At 50.0% G+C, this 18,512-nt stretch overlaps 1 protein-coding gene across 8 annotated transcripts in view; it reads left to right on the top strand.

Annotated features, from left to right (window-relative positions):
• Synj2 (synaptojanin 2) overlaps nucleotides 1–18,512 on the top strand; it is a 92,137-nt gene that overhangs the window by 14,490 nt on the left and 59,135 nt on the right. For 7 of the 8 annotated variants that reach the window (XM_029533199.1, XM_029533200.1, XM_021221726.2 and 4 more), the window contains exon 2: nucleotides 15,553–15,639. In XM_029533199.1, the coding sequence (XP_029389059.1) occupies nucleotides 15,553–15,639 (87 nt within the window). Of the gene's footprint in view, nucleotides 1–15,290; nucleotides 15,448–15,552; nucleotides 15,640–18,512 lie in introns of those variants that run through there. The other variant, XM_029533201.1, reaches the window with a different exon arrangement.

The following is an 18,512-nucleotide window of genomic DNA, read 5'->3' on the forward strand; positions in this document are numbered from 1 at the left end:
TCTACCTCTAACAACAAAAATAACAGGAAGTAACAATCACTTTTCCTTAATCTCTTAATATGAAAATTAATATTACCAACATATCCTAATCGATTGAAATTCAAAAATATAAGGAATTAGAAATTTGTTGGCTGTCATCCAGTGGTCTCTCTAATTTGGTAATTGGAGATATAGGTCCAGTATTGTACAATCCATATACACCTTCTGCTTGTTTATACAATGACAGTATCTTGCTTTGTGCCACATAATGGTCTTAAAAATCATGCTTCTCCTATCTCTGCCTCTCTATTAGTAGGATTGTCTATTTGATGTTTTTACACTATACTATGGTTTTCAGAACAGCTTACATATTTCAAACTTATTTAGACAGTCAAAAGAAACACAGACAATTAATTTGGGAGGTGGCTTGTAAGAGAACAACAAAGAGTGAGACTGAATGTTTTGCTTAATATTTATAATTATTGTATCAATTTTGAAGAGGACTTTATAAGTTACTCTTTTTCTGAGATGAATGCTTTTCAAAATCACCACAGCCAATGAACCAGAATCTTACCCTCACCTAACGTCTGTGCCACCCTCCAAGCAGAACCATTGTTCATTGAAACAGTTGATGAATGACTTCATGGATAGACCATCTTAATACGCACACCATTTCTTAAATGAATGTAACCTGTTCCCTGTGGCCTGAGAATGATGACAATCACTCAAGTCAAATAGCTTTGACCATAGCAGGAAATCTGTATCCAAACATCGTGCCTACAATTCATTCCTTGGCGCAGCAGAACTGTCAGCTCTTGGCTTAGCTACTATGGAGGTAAAATCCTTTGGTGATGTGAGGGACATTGAAGTACAGCCTTATTACAGTGAACTCCAGTGTCTAAAAATTGTTCTTTTTGGGTTTGTACCACAGTAAGAGCCGAGATTTTAAGCTCTACTAAAAACAAAACAAACAAACAAAAATATTTTATTTATATTCATTTAGTAACATGTTTGTCATTTTTATGATTGGTATAAAATATATATTGTGTTGAATATAATAAAAAGGAAAAAAGAAATATGTTGTACAGATAGAAAAATAGACAAATACTATGCATGCATCATGTGCATCTCTTACCCAGGGTCGTGCTGATAGATTTAACTATACAAAAACGTCACACTGTACTGTATGAAAAGATGCCAGTGGTGTTAGAAGAAAGAATCTGGAACTGTTAGCAACTCAGTAAGGGCCAAAGAGCAATCATGGTGGCATAGAAAAATGCCTAGAGCTCAGAAAGGGCAGATGGGCAGTAGGGGACTGGCAGGAGAATAATAACTGATTCTCAAAGGGGGATGGACAAATGGTCAGAACAATGGTCCAGGCGCAGCCAGCTCTGCCAGGCATGGCCATCTGAGTGTGAGCCGCCTTGCAGGGGCAAAGGCTGAGTCCCCTTCCCTGGCCTCACCGATCTTTGGTTCTCCTGTAAGTCACATGGAGGGTGACTGCCAGCCTACTTTACCAGTCACCCTACCCACCTGGGCGTGCAGCTGTGCCTTCACACCTGCTCCCTTCCCATGGCATGACCCCTCCTCCCCTCCCCAGGACATTAGGTTCTCGTTTGGACACGCTCCCTGGGTGGGTCCTGAAGGCTTCTAGACAGGCCCAGACTGGTCTTGCCTTGTTTAGGTTCAATTCACAGCCTTGAGATGCAAGCCTAAGGCTGGGAGTGTCAGGGCAGGACACAGGTGCTTGGGGTCTGAGCTGCATCCTAGCACAGGCCTGGAGATGGCAGGAGGCCAGGAGGGGTCTGCAGTGTGGGGGGCTGGGTGGGCTTTCCATCTGGAAAGACCGGGATTGGGAAGCTGCTCCTCGGGTTGGAATCTGTGACAGGCATCAGAGGCAAAATGGTCCAACCCCCCCTTAATAGATGGGGCCCCAGAACCAAGAAGTCCATTCACAGATGACACTAAACCCTGCTTATCAAATATCCCCTTATCCAAGGCCCTGCCATAACGCGCCCCTCAGCCCAGCGTTTCTTATATCCTGTTCATCTTTTGCTTATAAAACACGCAGTATGTGTCACAGTATGCCAATGTCCATGGGGGATGGAGTTTGGGAAGTCTGCTCTGACATAATTAAGCAATCTGTGGACATGCACTGACTCAGCCCAGAGGCCATTCTATTCAAGGAGAGTGTTAACAACGAGTCACAGGGAGCCTTTGGCAACTAGTTAGAGGAAGCAGTTTGAAACTGGGAGAGGTGGTGGTAACGGGTTATCCCAGGATTTTTCTTGCCCTTTTGAGGAAATAGCAAGAGCATTTGCTGCTGCCAGTCAGAGCCTCTGCAGAGAGACAGGCCTATTCAGTTCAGCAGCTCTGCATGGAGAAAGGGATGAGAAAAGTCACACGCGTGTGCCCTGCAACAGCAGAGGTGGGGATGTGGACAATGATGTGTATCTGTGTCTTCATCTCTCCCGGTCATGGGGGCCGTATGCCTCCCGAGACCCTAGATGCTGCTCGTAGGTGGTCTTCAAAGCATGTCCAGTGCAGATGAACATGTGTATATTCCTGCTTCCCTCTAGCTTTATCAGAGAAGCCCAAGAAAGGAACTGTGCCCTGCTTCTGGATTCTGGGCTTGAATTAGCAGACAGACAGATTTGGTTTGGGGGGTTGTTTGACTTGTTCCTCGGCCTTCTGGAGCTACAGCCTATCTTCAGCAAACCACCGTACGGCTGTCTCATCCTTCAAGCTATTCCTTCAGCGGTGTGGATTCCTCCAAACCGGCCTTTCCATGGGGCTACTCTGCTTGGCCGACAGAAGCGGGCTGGAGGCTTGGATAGGTCCTTGTCACTCACTGTTCTGCAGGAGCTTGCTGGGAGCTGGCACTTCAGGAGGGACACTCCTCATGATCACACACACCATTCCCTCATCTTCTCGCCCTCAGTCACCATCCTAAGTGAAATCGTTTTTCAGAGCATGCTCTGGCGCCTCTGCCAGTCTCGCATCCGTGACCTCGTCGTGGCCAAGGCTGCCGTCTCACCTTGCCCATAGACCTGTTTCCGGGGTGAAACCACCCCCCACAATGTTCTGTTTCAGTCACCCTGTCCTCTGTCCCCTTCCACGTTCATCCCAATCGGTGGTCCCATAGCCCACCGCGGCCTAAGAACAGCAGCCCTTAACCTGCCGCTGTCCCTTCCCTTCCTGCCTGGATTCCTGCACACATGCAGACAACTGTCCTTGTCTCCTCATCTCTGAGCACACTCATGTTGCCCAATGTGTGTGAGGGGGTGGCGGTGGTTGGGGGGCAGAGGTAGGTGACGCCACCCATGAATCCAGCACCATGGGGTGATTTGACTGTTTCTCATCTCAACTCTCTCACCTAATCAATATGCTTCCTGCTTCACGGAGAAAGTAATTAGGAGGGAACTTACACCGCTTGCCAACTCTGCCTGTGTGCCCAATGACCACGCCTTCCCCATCTCTTGAACTCTTGCCTCCACGGATTCAGGTTTCTCTCCTAACCAGGCCAATTCTTACCCTTACACCAAAGGCTGTCGGGAAGTTCACCCTGATCCGGACCCCAGCTCATTTCCCAGGTGTCTCTGTGGGTGGGTGTTTGTCCACGGTATTGTCTTGTCTGCGCATGTGCGTACTGTGCTGGCTTTCCCTCCTCCCTGGAAGCCGCCTCAGCCAGGCAGGGTACTGCACTTGCCACTCCTTTGTAATCTTTCATCAGGGCCCCAGGGATGTCCACGCTGTGGAATCTTCCACCCCGCTTATCTCCCAGGTGTCCACATCGGCTCTTCGAGCCTTTTCCTCCAAACGCTTCATTATCCTTCGTGACTGTGTCACGCTGGCAGTGCCCAGCACCGATGCTGGCACACAGCAGCACAGAGGAGCTTGCGAACTGACCTGCGATCAGGGGCTGGGACTCTCCCTGCGCTCAGGTTCCCAACACCTTGCCACTGTCTCTCGCAGCGTGAGGAAGCCTGTGTGGATCACAGCCCGTGGTGTCTCAGGGGTGAGTGGGAGTGTTTTGTGCAGGCCCGAGGTGGGAGGGGACTTACCCGGGGAAGGGAGAAGAGGTGGGGAAGAACCCCGAACCAGTTTGGCTGGTCTGTCCAGGAAGAAATGACCCGGGCAAACTGGAGGGAGTGGGGCAGGAGCAGAGAAGAGCCATCGGGGACTCAGTGGACCAACAGCTGGTTGGGACCCACATGAAGTATCTATTGTGTGAAGACTGGCTGCCTGAAGGACTACTCCAGGGGTGCTCCCTGAGGGAGACTGACTATCTCGAAGTGGTCTAGGTGGTCTAGTCATAGCAAGTGACCCCAGAGGAAGATCTAATGGGCGTGTACACATGGAGAAAGGGCTGTTCCCTGCTTCCTTCTTGTCCCTGTTGGACCCTTCTGCTCTATGGAAGGAGGCTGCGGCTGAGTTTCTTATCCTGTCCTATTTTAGGTTTTCGTTTTGCTTTTTAATGCACACGTTGTCTTCTCAGATTCCCGGACTCTGGCTAACCCTGCACTCTAGCTATCTTGTAAGGAGCTGGTTAAACCCTCTTGATTCAGTCACTTCATCCAAGCTAAAGTATCTTCGAAGGGCGGGGCTGGAGTTGAAAGTAGGAGAATGGTAGAGAAGGGGGGAAGGGGTCCCCTGTCCACACATCCTGTTCCAACTATGGCTGTAGGATCCTCTGCCTTCTTCCCAGTTTCTCTGGGCTAAGATGTTAGCACAGCTGCTAAGAAGTTGAGCGCGTGCTTGCTTAGCTGGTGCTTCTTGGTGTCCCTCTCCTCAGGTCGCTTTGTGGCCTGGCCCTTTGGTGAGGGAGAGGCGGTGGAGAGGAGAGGAATGTGTCTCTGCAGCTGACTGTCTGGCCAGTTGGCTTTTTGTCTTGGCCTCGGTTTCTGTTTCAGAACAGATGTTTTGGTTTCCACCGTGCTTAGCAACTTTCCCGAAGCCTCTCTGTGCCCCAGGGAAACCACTGTAAGAGCGAGAAAGGCTTCAGCGCCTGATAACTAGGGAAGGAACAGCCACCACTGAACTCGCATCCACACGTGAAGGAGACTGTGAACAGGGTCCATGTGTCCTCTTGAGACCCTGAAACCCAAGAAAGCTGTATCACATCATGCCCAGGAATGTGGTCTGAGTGGTCCTTCAGTCTTGGGCTGACTGCCCCATTCACTTGACCGCTTATTTTTCTAACGTGTGGACAGGGCTTTGCTGGCAATTCCTTATGGGGATGTAATTGTGGAAAATATTACAGAAAGTGGCTGCAGTTAGACTATGGAGCTGGCTTGGCTGCCTGCTTCCTAGGAACAGGGCTAGACTGGGCTGGTTCTTCTTCAGATGAGAGAAAAAAAAAAAAACAGGTTTTACCATAAGCCATGTTGGAAGACATAGGCAGCATCTCTCACGTTACCAGGGAAACAGGACCAAACGTCAACACGCAGATAAGTCACTTCAGAAAGAGCTGTTAACTCTAGCCCTACATGTATAGTGGGGTATGTACATGTCTGAGCCCTTCTGCTGTGTGTCCTCCCGTCCCTCTGTCCTGTCCCCTCTGGTGCCTCCATTCCCTGATCAGCTCCCACCCGTCATTCATGTCTGTACTGTGTCCGAGAGTACAGATTTATTGAGATGCCACTTTGCCATTTGGGTATCTCATGTTCTGCTCACAATACTGGATCCAAGCTGGTTCGGTTCTTCAGCCATGACCATGAGCTCACTCTCCCTGCCACCCTTCTCTGTTTAGTACCCCCTTATCCATACCCCTGCACTGATGCCTTGGCTCCTCATTGGCCTGAGAATTTGAAGCCAGCAGGAGAGAATTTTCACCAACCAACAACCTGTCCATGCTTACCTCTGTTCCTGCATACTGCCCCGCCCTCAAAATTCAGCAGTGGCTCTCATCTCACTCAGAGTAAAACCCCAGGTCTTTTATGGCCAAGAAGACTGTGTGATGTATGGCCTAGTCTTTTTCTCTATGAGCTTTTGGACAATTGACACCCCTCCCCCCCGTTCTGTTCCAGCAGGAGTGATTCTGCCTCGAGACTTTCATAGAGTCTCCTTGAGGCCTATAGTGCTCCTCCTGTCCTCCTGAAGTGCTCTTCCTGTCCTCCTGAAATGCTCCTCCTGTCCTCCTGGAGTGCTCTTCCTGCCCTCCTGGAGTGCTCCTCCTGCCCTCCTGAAGTGCTCCTCCTGTCCTGCTGTAGTGCTCCTCATGTCCTACTGTAGTGCTCCTCCTGACCTCCTGAAGTGCTCCTCCTGACCTCCTGAAGTGCTCCTCCTGACCTCCTGAAGTGCTCCTCCTGCCCTCCTGGAGTGCTCCTCCTGCCCTCCTGGAGTGCTCCTCCTGCCCTCCTGAAATGCTCCTCCTGTCCTCCTGAAGTGTGCCTCCACTCTCTTGGTCATTTTCCTCACTTCCATCAGATCTGTATTCACATGCTGCCTTTGTAGTGAAGTATCTCAGACCACATTAAGATTTCACTCAGTGCCCACTCTTTGTCTCCCACTGTCTAACTTTCTCTAGCTTTCCTGTCACTTTATCCACACTGTGCTTTTTCAGTGTGTCTGTCCATGTTGGCACTTGGTAGCCTCTGCCCTTTCTGCTGCGTATGTGTGATGCCACCACCCCCACCCCCCAGCTTTCTCCTCCACCAGCTCTGCCAATGCTCATCCATCTATCTCCCAGCTCCTTCCTGGTCACTGACAAGCCCATGCCTTAGGTCCACTCTGGTGTGGACCATCTTTGTCTGGCTCACTGTCCTTTGGCCTAGATCTCACCAGACACACCACACAGAACTCAGACATGGGTTCATTGAGGACTGGCACAAGGGCTCAAGTAGAGACCTCAACAGACCATTTGGTTCAGCAGCTGGGTTGGGGAAACAGTGTTGCCATGTGGAGAAACCTATAGGAGATTTGACAGAAGCATGGAGAACAGGAACATCCCATCTGCTTTTGAGGCATTAGATGCAGAAAGGCAGACGTTGTGATGGGCAGCCTGCAGATGTGTGCACTTCCTTTTGTGCTGCTTAAAATAAAAGGAGGTTGGTTAAGTCAACACTCACACTGTCCTGTTTCTCTCCAAAACTTTCCACTTTGCAGACCCTGGCCGGCATACCCGCCTGCCGGTCACTGGCTGTAATCGTCAGTCTGACCCCACCTAAGGGAGGGTTGTTCTCAGCCACATATGACCCCATTCAGTAGCTGCGTTCATTCGCTACCTATTTGGTACTTGTATACATTTGAAAAATGATCTGTATGTTTGAGAGCAGAAAGGCTTGCTTTTTCCACCAGCCACCCCCCCACACAGAAAAGTGGAGTTGTTTGGGGGCAAGAAGAGTGTGGGGTGATTCTGGGCAAGGCCCTGGGAGGTGAGGCTTCTGTTTTCAGGTACTTTGCAGCGAGGGCAGCTGGGGTGCTACACGAAGGTGGGATGCATGGAGCGGGTGTGGAGACCGGCGATGAGGAAAGATGGTGGAGAGCTGATCTCGGAGGAGGGGTCCAGGCTTTAAAAGAACTGGCTCCCCAATTAAGAAGGTTACCAAGTGTAGGGATTGAGCAGTGATCCCTAAAGGATACACTGAAGCCCTAGGCTCCAATACCTCCAACTAAGATCCATGTTAGTCACCATTGTAGCACTGTACTCAAGAGAGTCGGCTTAAAGTGAGGGGGGATTTATTCTGGGCGCATACCTTCAGAGGTTCCAGCCTGTTATGAAATATAAATTGTGGTGTAACTCGGCAGGAGTAAGGGAGTACCTGGTGGGCCCCTGCCAAGATGTCCACCTAAGGAATCACGCCATGCTTGTGGGGGAATGGGAGTGAGGAGCTGGAAGGGGGGTTGAGGTAGAGAAAGGGGACAGGGGAACAGAGGAAGACAGAAAGAGGGAAAGAGAGGAAGAGAAGCCGGTTGGGAACACGTGGGAAGAGAGAAAGAGTGAATGAAGAAGTGGGGCTGGGGTAGCGAGCACTCCTTTTAGAAGGTGCCTCACCTGGCAGAGAATGATGATGCAAGCTGTTGCTAGGTAGCTGTTAGGCGGAGCCTAGAAAAATTGTCTCTAAACCAATACAGCCCATGGTGGCTTGACTCCATAGATTTTATGCAGAGCATCGTAGAGGAAGCCTATGGTGGAGCCCAGCTGCTCAACTCATGGTGTAACTGGCCGGGAAGAAGTGAAGATATTTAGAGACGCTTAGGTTTCTCCAGCTATCAGGTGACTGAAATGGTGGACCCCCAAAGAGGTGGAAATTCCATGCTCAGAGGAGAAAACAACCAGGGGTTGGGGAGTGAATGTGCGAGTATGGGTGCGGGGGACTCGCTCCCTGAAAGGAATCTCACACAGATCCAATAACTTGTCAGACCACCTTACAGTAGGAGACAGAAGCCCGTGTTGGTTGTCAGGACCACATTTTTGACCAGAATCGCTTAGATGTGCGCATCCTTAACTCTCTATTTAAACTTTAATTTCATTTCAGGACACCTAAAACAGTGTTAAGATGGATATTTTGAGGGGGGTACCACTAGATCTCTTTGTCCCTTTTCCCAATGTAACTATTAAAGAACCCCCCCCTTTCTATTTCCCATGATTAACTTGGCTCTTTTAACTAGTTTATTAAGGATGGGTAACCAAATCTGACCTGAGGCTCGGGTGTGCCCTCCAAGTTTGATAACCACACAGGACTTCATGGACATAGATAGGGTAGATGAAGTGAGGTAGGTGTGGGTTGAGCCCCTCATCCAGTGGAACTGCTGAAGTCATGTGATGGACGTGTTAGGATGGGAACGTGTAAGTAGAAGACAGTCCTGTGAGGCAGAGAGTGACTGAAGCTACAAGTCAAGAAACATCCAAGACTGCTAGCACCAGGTGCTGGGAGCTGGAAGAGATGGGACACCCCCCCCCCCGCAAGACCCTGGACTCCCCTTGACTTTGGGTTGTCCCCTCCCCTGGGAGCAGGTACTGGGTTTGTTGTTGCAAACCTCCAGTTTGTTTACTCTGTGATGGGAGGCCAGTGCTTCACACATAATGGTCCTATCCAGAGAGGTCGGACCCGGTTTGAGTCTTCACAGTAGTAAGTCGGTGATAAAGCAGGTTTGATGAGGGAGTCAGTAATTCCCAGGAATAGAGCAGGAAGACAAGGCAGCCCGCCTGTTGGGTTTTGTTAGTTTAATAAATATTTGCAAAAGGCTGTTTGGGGTTGTGTTTGTTTAACTCACCTTCCCACCCCATCACATGCTGATCCCCCAGGGCCACAGGTCAGTCGGTTTCCACAGCTTCTCTGGGGTCACCTTCCCACCCCCTCAAGTGTGGACTGGACCCTATCACTTTTGTCTAAGTTTCCTGTCATTTGCTCAGTCTGCCCAGGTTTGTTTACGAAGCTGAATGAATGCACAAAGGCCTCTGTGTTTTATGGTGAGCCAAGTGTGAGCCAGATGACACTTGGGGTCTGTCACTTGAAGGCTTTGTCAAGCTGCTGGAGCCAAAGTCCTTGTTGGTGTCAGGACTGTCTCACTGCATTCTCAGGGGGGAGCTGCTCTGTCTACTCAATGCCCTGCCCTTGGCTACACCGAGAACCTGGAGGATAATGGCCGCGGCCAGGGCTGTGTTCAGTTGTAGACATTGTTAGCCACTGTTTTAGTCAGGGTTTCTATTCCTGCACAAAACATCATGACCAAGATTCAAGTTGGGGAGGAAAGGGTTTATTCAGTTTATTCTTCCACACTGCTGTTCATCACCAAAGGATGTCAGGACTGGAATTCAAGCAGGTCAGGATACAGGAGCTGATGCAGAGGCCATGGAGGGATGTTTCTTACTGGCTTGCTTCCCCTGGCTTGCTCAGCTTGCTTTCTTATAGAACCCAAGACTACCAGCCCAGGGATGGTCCCACCCACAAGGAGCCCTCCCCACTTGACCACTAATTGAGAAAATGCCTTACAGCTGGATCTCATGGAGGCACTTCCCCAACTGAAGCTCCTTTCTCTGTGATAACTCCAGCTTGCGTCAGGTTGACACAAAACCAGCCAGTACAAGCACATTTGTAAGCCATCATAAATGATGTCCTGGTCTGTCCTGTCGGTTTTCGAAGCTGTGAGATTTCTTCCTGAGAGGTAAATTCCTCCTCTGGCTGACAAAGGCTTTCTCCTTCCCTCCCATCCACAGCATGAGATTCCTGGCGTCTTAGGGTTTCTGTTGCTGTGAAGGGACATCATGACCACAAGCAATTCTTACAAAGAAAACCATTTAATTGAATTGGGGCTGGCTTACAGTTCAAAAGTTTAGTCCGTCATCATCACGGCGGGAAGTATGGCGGCACACAGGCAGACACGGTGCTGGAGAAGGAGCAGAGAGAGATCTACATCTCGCTCTGCAGGCAGCAGGATAAGACTGGGAGCCACTAGGCCTGGCTTGAGCTTCTGAGACCCTCCTCAAAGCTCACCTCCATCCACATGCTTCCTCCAACAAAGCCACACCTCCTCCACCAAGGCCACACCTCCCAACAGTGCCTCTCCCTGTGGGGCTGTTTTCTTTCAAACCATCACACCTAGGGACAGTCCAATCCCTTGGGGAGCATGACTTCAGTAGTCTGGCAGCAGAAGGGAAGACGCACTTCTCTCCAGGGTACCTTCACTCTTGCTAAAACAATGTGATGCCACTCTGCCCGACTACCAGGGTTGAGTCGGGTGATGTAAAGGGTGGTGTGCCTATGATTTCCTGGACTGAGACCCTAATTTTACAAATACCTTCCTTACTTGCTGCAAGAAGACCCCCCCCCAAATGCCAGCAGCGTCTACTTAGCTGTAGGATCCATGTAGTCAGGGGGACCTACGATTTCCTTATAGACAACTGAGGCTACTTTGCTCAACCCCTTAAAAAAAATGCCCAGTCAAGAGATTAATTCATTGAGCTGATTCTTAACCTTTGTGAAACCAGCAACCTCCTTGAGGGTCTGTTGAAAACTGTGGTTCCTACTCATAAATATTTACATATAATTTACATACAATTTCAACTATTGTATAGCTTCCCGCAGCTATCCCTTGAAGTCACTGTGGCTGCCAGGGACATCCCCTGCCAGCCCAGGCTGGGAGCCCTGAGTTAATAAATGTCACGGAGAAGCTGAATGGCTGTTTTTTCCACCAGGACCCTTCTGGGCTTTGCCAAGCTCTGGCACCAGGCTCAATGGTTCTTCATTGTCTGCACAGTGCACACGCACATTTCGGCCCAGCTCTCTGAGTGTGGTGTAGCTCTGAGGCCAGGGCAGCTCTTTTGAGGTCACTCATGCACAGGGCAGAGTCACTGGCACGTTTTGATCAGCTGTTGCACATCTTCCCAGCAAATGACTTCTTGTCCAATACTGAGAGCAAGGGGCTTTATGAAGTCCACTGTCAGTGCACTTTGTAGGCAATTTTACATTGTTATTTTACACTATTTTTACATTTTTATGTATTTATTATGTGTATGGGTGTTTGTGGAGGGGGGGCTGGGGGGTGTGCCACAGGCAAGGAAGATAGAAGAGCCATTGGGTCCTATCTAACAAGAGTTACAGGCAGTTGTAAGGTGCCATGTGGATGCGGGGAACAGGACCCATGTCCCCAGGAAGAGCAGCAGTGTTCTTAACTGCTGAGCCATCTATCCAGCTTATGTAGTCGTTCGCTTTGTGTATCTGTGTGTGGGTACCACATGGAAGTCAGAGGACAGCCTGTAGACAGGACCTCTTCTTCTACCATGTAGTTTAGGCTTGAACTCACATCATCAGGTTTGGTGGCAAGTGCCTTGAACCACTGAGTCATCTTGCTGACCCCTGATTTCATACAAGGACCATTTCATATGTCATGGCCCTTGGGGGACTGGAGAAATGGTTTAGCATTTCTGACTGTAGCCATCCTGGTGTCCTAGAGGGAACGACCACAGATAATGAACTGGACATGAGGGAAAATAAAGGGACACAGAAGCCCTGACTCGGAGCTTCAGTGTCTCCGAGAACCCGGGCATGGTGTAAATTTTTCAGCAGACACCTCCAATAAGGATGGTAAAACAGCAGACTGTACACGCTAGGCCCAGCATATTTGTAGCTTTGAGTTTTGTTGTGGGAAAATCACCAAGAAGCCTGAATAAGTCAAGGTAGATGGAGCCTTTATTCACCACGAGCAGGGCTATCCTAGGCAACGCAGCTACAGCCTCCAATTTATTTGAGTTTTAAAAGCAAAACCCACAATGTGACGTGTGTAGCAAGGCAGCTGCGGACATTTGCAGCGGGCAAGTGTTTACAGAAGGAGAGAGAGGGCAGTTAGATGGACAGGCAGTTCTCATAAACTTGAGGTCAGGGACACATTGTATAGGAATTTATGGCTGCTCCAGAGGCCAATTTATTTTAGGCATTTATGGCTACATGACCTGGAGACCACTTTGACTGGGGTAGCTTTAGCACTAAAGTATTCTTGGGAACACTTTCATGAGGTAGTACAGCTGTAGTTCAGTAGCACGCTTCTCTCCTCCCTAAATCTAAATAACCCACCTTACAAACACCATGTTACAATTTAATTTACAAAAGATAATTCCCTGTAAAGAAGTTTTATTACATTATTTTGTACATGCGTATACATATATACATGACTCTGCGTGTGTGTACGTGTGTGTGTGTGTGTGTGTGTGTGTGTGTGTGTGTGAGTGAGTGCCATGACACACATGTAAAGGTCTGAGATCAACTTCCTGGAATCATTTTGCTCCTTCTACCATATGGGTTCCAGGGATCGAACTTAGGCCCTTGGGCTTGGTAATACGTGCCCCTAACTGCTGAGCTATCTCACTAAGATAAGCAACAGAAGTCATTTATCTAGCCTTCATGAAGACACCTAAATGTAACTCTGTCCTGGAAGCCCTGGCCTCTGTCTTGGTTGAGTGTGTTCCGACTTTTCCCTGAGAAATCCTCTCTCTGAGTGCTTTATTAAGGCATGCGTTCTCCCTGAGCTTCACCTAATAAACTTCGCTGCAAACTTACCTTTCCTCAGGCTTAGTCAAGGGTCTGGCTTGGCCTGAGAGGATGCCTCGGGGGGAGATCTTGGGCTATTGGAAGTTCTGGACTGAGTCTCCCCACAGCCTGATACAGCTAAGGATATTACTGGTGTTTTAGCCATGTTGACAGCCAGCCTTCATTTTGAAATGGCCCCCTGCCTCCATCTTGCCTGCAGAGATGCAGGGTCTGACTCTGACCTCACTGACAGCTCCAGATGTATCCCAGCAACCACCAGCCCTGGAAGCAACCACCAGCCCTGGAACCCCTTTGTCTTAACTGGTAGGGGCCACAGATTCTGCCAAGGGAACCTGGTGGCTTCCCACCGCCTCTCAGGGCCGCTAGAGAAGGCACAGTGGGCAGGTGGCTCTGGGACTGGGAACCGGTCCTCTGTTTCTAACCTGTAAGGACATGTAGTCTCATGGATGGATGCGTTCATTAGAGGGACAGTTGAGAGGGATAGAAAAGTCCAGTCTGTTCTGGATCTTCTGACCTGTGGCGTCGGGATGCGTCGTCTAAAGCTGGGCTCAGAGCTTATGGCCCGACTGGACGACTTCTTCAGAGAGCAGGAAGCCATGATGGCCAGATTGTCCGCAGCTTGTCTGTACTCAGGCTGGTGTGAGAGTGTGTCATATTCCCCCTCCTCCCATCCCCCATCCCCACCCCCACCCCCCACCCTCCCATGCTTCATTCTGGGATCTCCGTTCTTTCTGGAGACTTCTGACTGCTGGGAGGACAAACAGTAATCATTTCTCTCCCCACCTCGGCCATGATGCAGACACAGATTCAGCCAGCCCCCACCTTCTGCCTCTCAGGGGAGGCCTGGAGCTCTTGGACAAGAAAATGCCATCTTTATTTTCATCCTTTGTAAACTGACAGCCAGCATTGCCCTAACAACTAGACCAATTTGTTACCCGCCCACATCTGTCACTGAGAGAAATGACAATCACTTCTACCTCACAGGAAGTCTTGAACAGCACTTGTTTCCCTTATTGAAAATTAAGCGTTGAGCAGGCCCCCTGCTGGGTTTTGTTTCCTTGGCAATCTTATCTCTGCTGTTTGGGGCTTTCTTTCTTTTTGAGACAGGCTGATCCTGCGCACCTGGCACCGAGGCCCAGCTTGCCACAGCCCCTGGGCGGGTGTGGGTCTCCACTCCCAGTTCAGATTTGGTTATTTAAGACCATGTGTACTAATCGGGCCGATGGGATGGCTCAGCAGGTGAAGGCACCAGCCACTAAGCCTGACTCCCTGTAGTTCAATAGTCAGGACCTACTTGAAGGATGGAGAGAAACACTCTTGTAAATTATCCTATGATTTCTACACATGTCCTGTGGCATGTACCCCCTACGCATACAAGTAAATATAAAATAAGTTTTTAAAGAATATACTGTCGGTAAGACATATATTGCTACATTATAACATACGTATGTAGGTGTGTGTGTGTGTGTGTGTGTGTGTGTATACTTTCATACCTAGAATCCGGTAACATTGGTGTTCTCTGTCATCTTAGATTGCTGTTGATTTTTATACCAGCTTTATGGACATGTAATTCACATACCACACAATTGATCTCAGAAAGTATATAGTTCCATGTTTATTTTAAGCATTTTAGTACTTACAGGGTTGTCTTAACCATCATCACAATCTAATTTTAAAGTATTTTGGCCCCCTGTAAAAGAGACCCTATTAAGGCATGCTCCTTCATCCACTCTCAGCCCCTGCCAACCACGAGTCTGCCCTCTACCTCTCTACGTTCACCTGCTCTAGTTATCCTATATACCGGGGCTATTTGTGAGGTCTTTTGTGATTCCTTTTTTTCCTAGTGTAGTGTTGTCACTAGGATTAGGGTTTGTATTTTGTTCTAGGTGCAGTTGAAACATTGTGAGAAAGGGTCCCTAGGCCTGCTCCCACTCCTGAAGGCCGGGTGGGCATTCCAGCAGGCTTCTGATACACCTTCCTTCTCTCTTGCTCCTCAGCCAGGCTGGGCCTCTGCTTAGGCAGTAACATTGTTGCTAGTCAACCAGTAAGTAGAGTCTGCAGCTTGTGGGTGGTGCTCATTTGTCTCAGCCCTGAGTCACTCAACCCCTGTGCTCTGATGGCCCCTAGTAGAAGTGTCCTGGGGGAATCTCCCAGATAGAGCTCCTGTGCCTGGCACCTAGGAAGAAAAGGCCTCGCTCGTGGGTTATGAGACCTCACCCTGTTCCAGTGTGTGCATGCAAGGAAGAGTGATGTAACAGGCCAGACCCAAAGTGCCTGAACACCGCCAGGGCTCCCCGCACCTTCTCCAGCTACCCCACCCCCACTCCGCACCCAGGAAGCTTCCAGCATTTCCAGAGAACCAGCGTTCCGTTCCGTGGGAAGGTCTAAATCCTTGCATCGCTGTGATTCTCGGATCCTAAAACCCATACACATGGTGTCTGTGGGCCGAGCTATTGTCTGCGTTTCCTTTTTCGCGTGGGTGAGTGCCAGATTGGCAAGCACAGTGTGAATGAACGAGCGTGAACGAGCGTGAACGGAGCCACTTGCTTGCTGATGTCTCTCTGATGTGTTTTCCCCCCACCAGCTCCGGAAGAGAAGGAAGTCATTAAAGGACTGTATGGCAAGCTGACGGATGCCTATGGCTGCCTCGGGGAGCTGAGGTTACACTCCGGTGAGTAACCATGGCTCAGCAGTCTGGCCTCCACGCCCACTGTGGGTAGTCCCTGGTGTTAGCCTGGGCAGCCCATCCAGCTAGATAGTCTCGACTGTGTTCGCCACTTTCATTTCTGAAGATGTCGTTCTGTATTTCGCAGCCTGTTTCTCTATAGGGGAGGAGAGGGCGTGGGCAGGAACTTGATAGTCGCCAGTCTCGGGCAGAGAAGGGCATGGCTTCCAGCCCTGGGTGCCAGGAAGTTTGCCTGTGTTGTTGCTTTCTCGACCTAAGCTTTTCTGAGGTGGTCGGGGCTTCTGCTCTGGTAATATGTGCTGTTTTCAGGCATCTGCCACCGTCTTAGGTTTGCCCGGTCGGTAGACCTGGACCAGGGCTTAAAGCATTGCCTGAAGCAGCATCACTGGACATCCCCGGTGTATCAGAGAGGAAGGGCGGGCCTGGGGGTTGGTGGCCAGGAGAGCAAGAAAAGCTGCACACTCTGTGTGGGAGTGAGAGAGAGAAGGGAACTGTATCCAAATGGGTCTGATGACAGAGAGAACACACAGGAAGAAGTGGGCAGCTTCGCATGCCCTGAGCCAGTGGCGGCCACCTCTGCAAGAACTCTGCAGCCACCCCCTGCTTCCTCCCAGTGAGGAGAGCCTGCTTTAGGTCAGTCCCACCTATCATGAAAGGCCAGGTTGTGGAGTCCATTGGCCTTCCCAGCCAAGGCCAGGGCACAGGTCACATTCCTGACGGGAACGGCTGGGAAATGTCCAACTTCAGGCCTTGGGGGCTTTTCCTGAACTGAGCAGGTGAAACTTCTGTGCCCGGTCCTCTGTTTGGACAAGGTTTTAGGGCTGGCCAAGCAGCATTGATATGCTTGCCAATACTTTTCTGGGCCATTTCTGTGGCGGCGTGGTTTTTTCCCTACTAGATACGATGATTATACCCCTCGTTTCCAAATCGGAAATGTTTAGGAAAAACATTTGGTATTCACATGACAGAATGGACTTACTCAGTGCGGGTGTTGTGCCAAAAAGACTAGACACGGGTTAACATGTTCTGTCTTTAGCACCAGCCCATGTGGTAACCATTGACTCCCTGTTTACAAGAAAAGGAGAAAGGAAACAGGCTCAGAGATTCTCCAAACTTACGGGAAAGAGGTCAGCTGGGATGCAGAACAAGCCAACCCAGCTGCCTGCAAATGTTTTGCCCTTTTCATGGGGATGTGATCAGATAAGGCTGTGGGCTGGGCTTTCCCTCTGTGGAATCTTTCTGAGGTAATAGACCCAGGGAGCCCTGACCTTCCTCTGTGAGGAATGGATAGCAGCGTACTCAGAGGTGGTTCCGCATCACCGTGAGGTGGTGTGAGGCCTTCCTGTTACACTGCTCCCCAAGGAGGGAGGGCTTGATTGCCACCCTGTTTGCATTCAGAAGGGAAGGCCTGGAAGCTGCCCCACCCCTTTGCAGTCCCCTTTCCTCTGGTGTAACACCCTGGCACTTGGCATGGTTCAAAGTCCGAACTTAAAGGTACAGTTGTCAATTTTTTTTTTTTGAAATACAAGTAGATGATGGATTTCTCGGTGACAGGGACTTGGACCCCCAGAACATTGGTACTGCTTCAGGTTGTTTTCAGGTGGGACCTGGATCTCACACGTGTGCCCTGTGGCATCACAACTACCTCCTGTATCTTTTTGTTAGGGGGTTGGTGTCCTACAACAGGAAGAGTGACAGTTGGTACCTTCAGTATCTCACAGGACAGGGATTCTCCTGAGCTGTGAGCTAAGGTCGGATACTGGGCATTGTTTCTGTGTAGGATGAGAAATGACCCAGAGTCAATCTATGTCTGAGCAGAGGTATCTGTGGGGTCCAGAAAAGAGCAGGGAATAGGTCCCAAAGCTGCCTCCAAGAGTCCCCTACAGAGCTGCCTTCAAGGCTTTCTGACCCTGGGGAGGAAGTTTGGTTTGAGTATGTTGGGATTGCCTGGGCTCTTGTCAGCATGTTCTGGAAAGTGAGTTGGTGTCTGAAATGTGGGTGAGTTGGCCATTAATGCCAAGTCTTTCCAACCCACCCTTTTTGGGTATGTTCAGGAAGTGCTGGCTTTAACCCCCACATTGCTTGCTCCCCCTGCCCCCCTATGTCTCCTGGACCTGTAACTCTGAGCTATCTCCCTCTGTCCGTGGGTGTTTCGGGAGGTGCCCCATGGGGTGTGGCTTCTGTTGCTTTCCCCTTGGGCTTTCAATTCAGAGTTAAAGTTCAGTCCTTTAAAAGAAGAACAGGCATTTGTGTTAGAAAACATAATAGGCTCCAGGAAAGCCCAGCCACAGCTCCTGCCGCAGGAAATGGCAGGAGTCCCATGATTGGCTAAGCACTGACTGCTTATACACAGTACGAGGCATAGACCTGAATATAACAGCCAGAAGGAGCCCACCCCAGTGGGACCAGGGGTTCAGTTCCTCCTTGAACTCTCAAGACCTTCCTGTTTCCTTCAGGGAATGAGGCAATCCCCAGGCTGGAATGAACTGTGGCTCCTGGAGTTTTGCAGTGCACAGCCTGTGCACCGGGCTTGCCAGCTCCCCAGCTCCTCCGCATAGCCTTCAGAGTTCTTCATGAAGGAGTGAACATGGTAGCTGTGAAATCTGTGGGTGCTCCTCATACTCACGGAGGCTGGTCAGATGATAGGGTGTGCTATGGGCACGGTGGCCATCCTGACACTGGGGAGAAGGAACCTGGGTCCTCACACCCCTCCACTGCGCCCTAAGAAACTCTGCCGTTGCCTTCCTCTGTCTGTGCCACAGCTGGAGTATGAAAGGGGCTTTGAGAAGACCAAAGGCAGGCTGATGGCTTCAGTGGCTGTTTCCTCGAACAGTCACTATCCGGGCAGAGGTCACTTG

Source organism: Mus pahari, chromosome 21, assembly GCF_900095145.1.
Source record: "Mus pahari chromosome 21, PAHARI_EIJ_v1.1, whole genome shotgun sequence".
Lineage (NCBI taxonomy): Eukaryota > Metazoa > Chordata > Mammalia > Rodentia > Muridae > Mus > Mus pahari.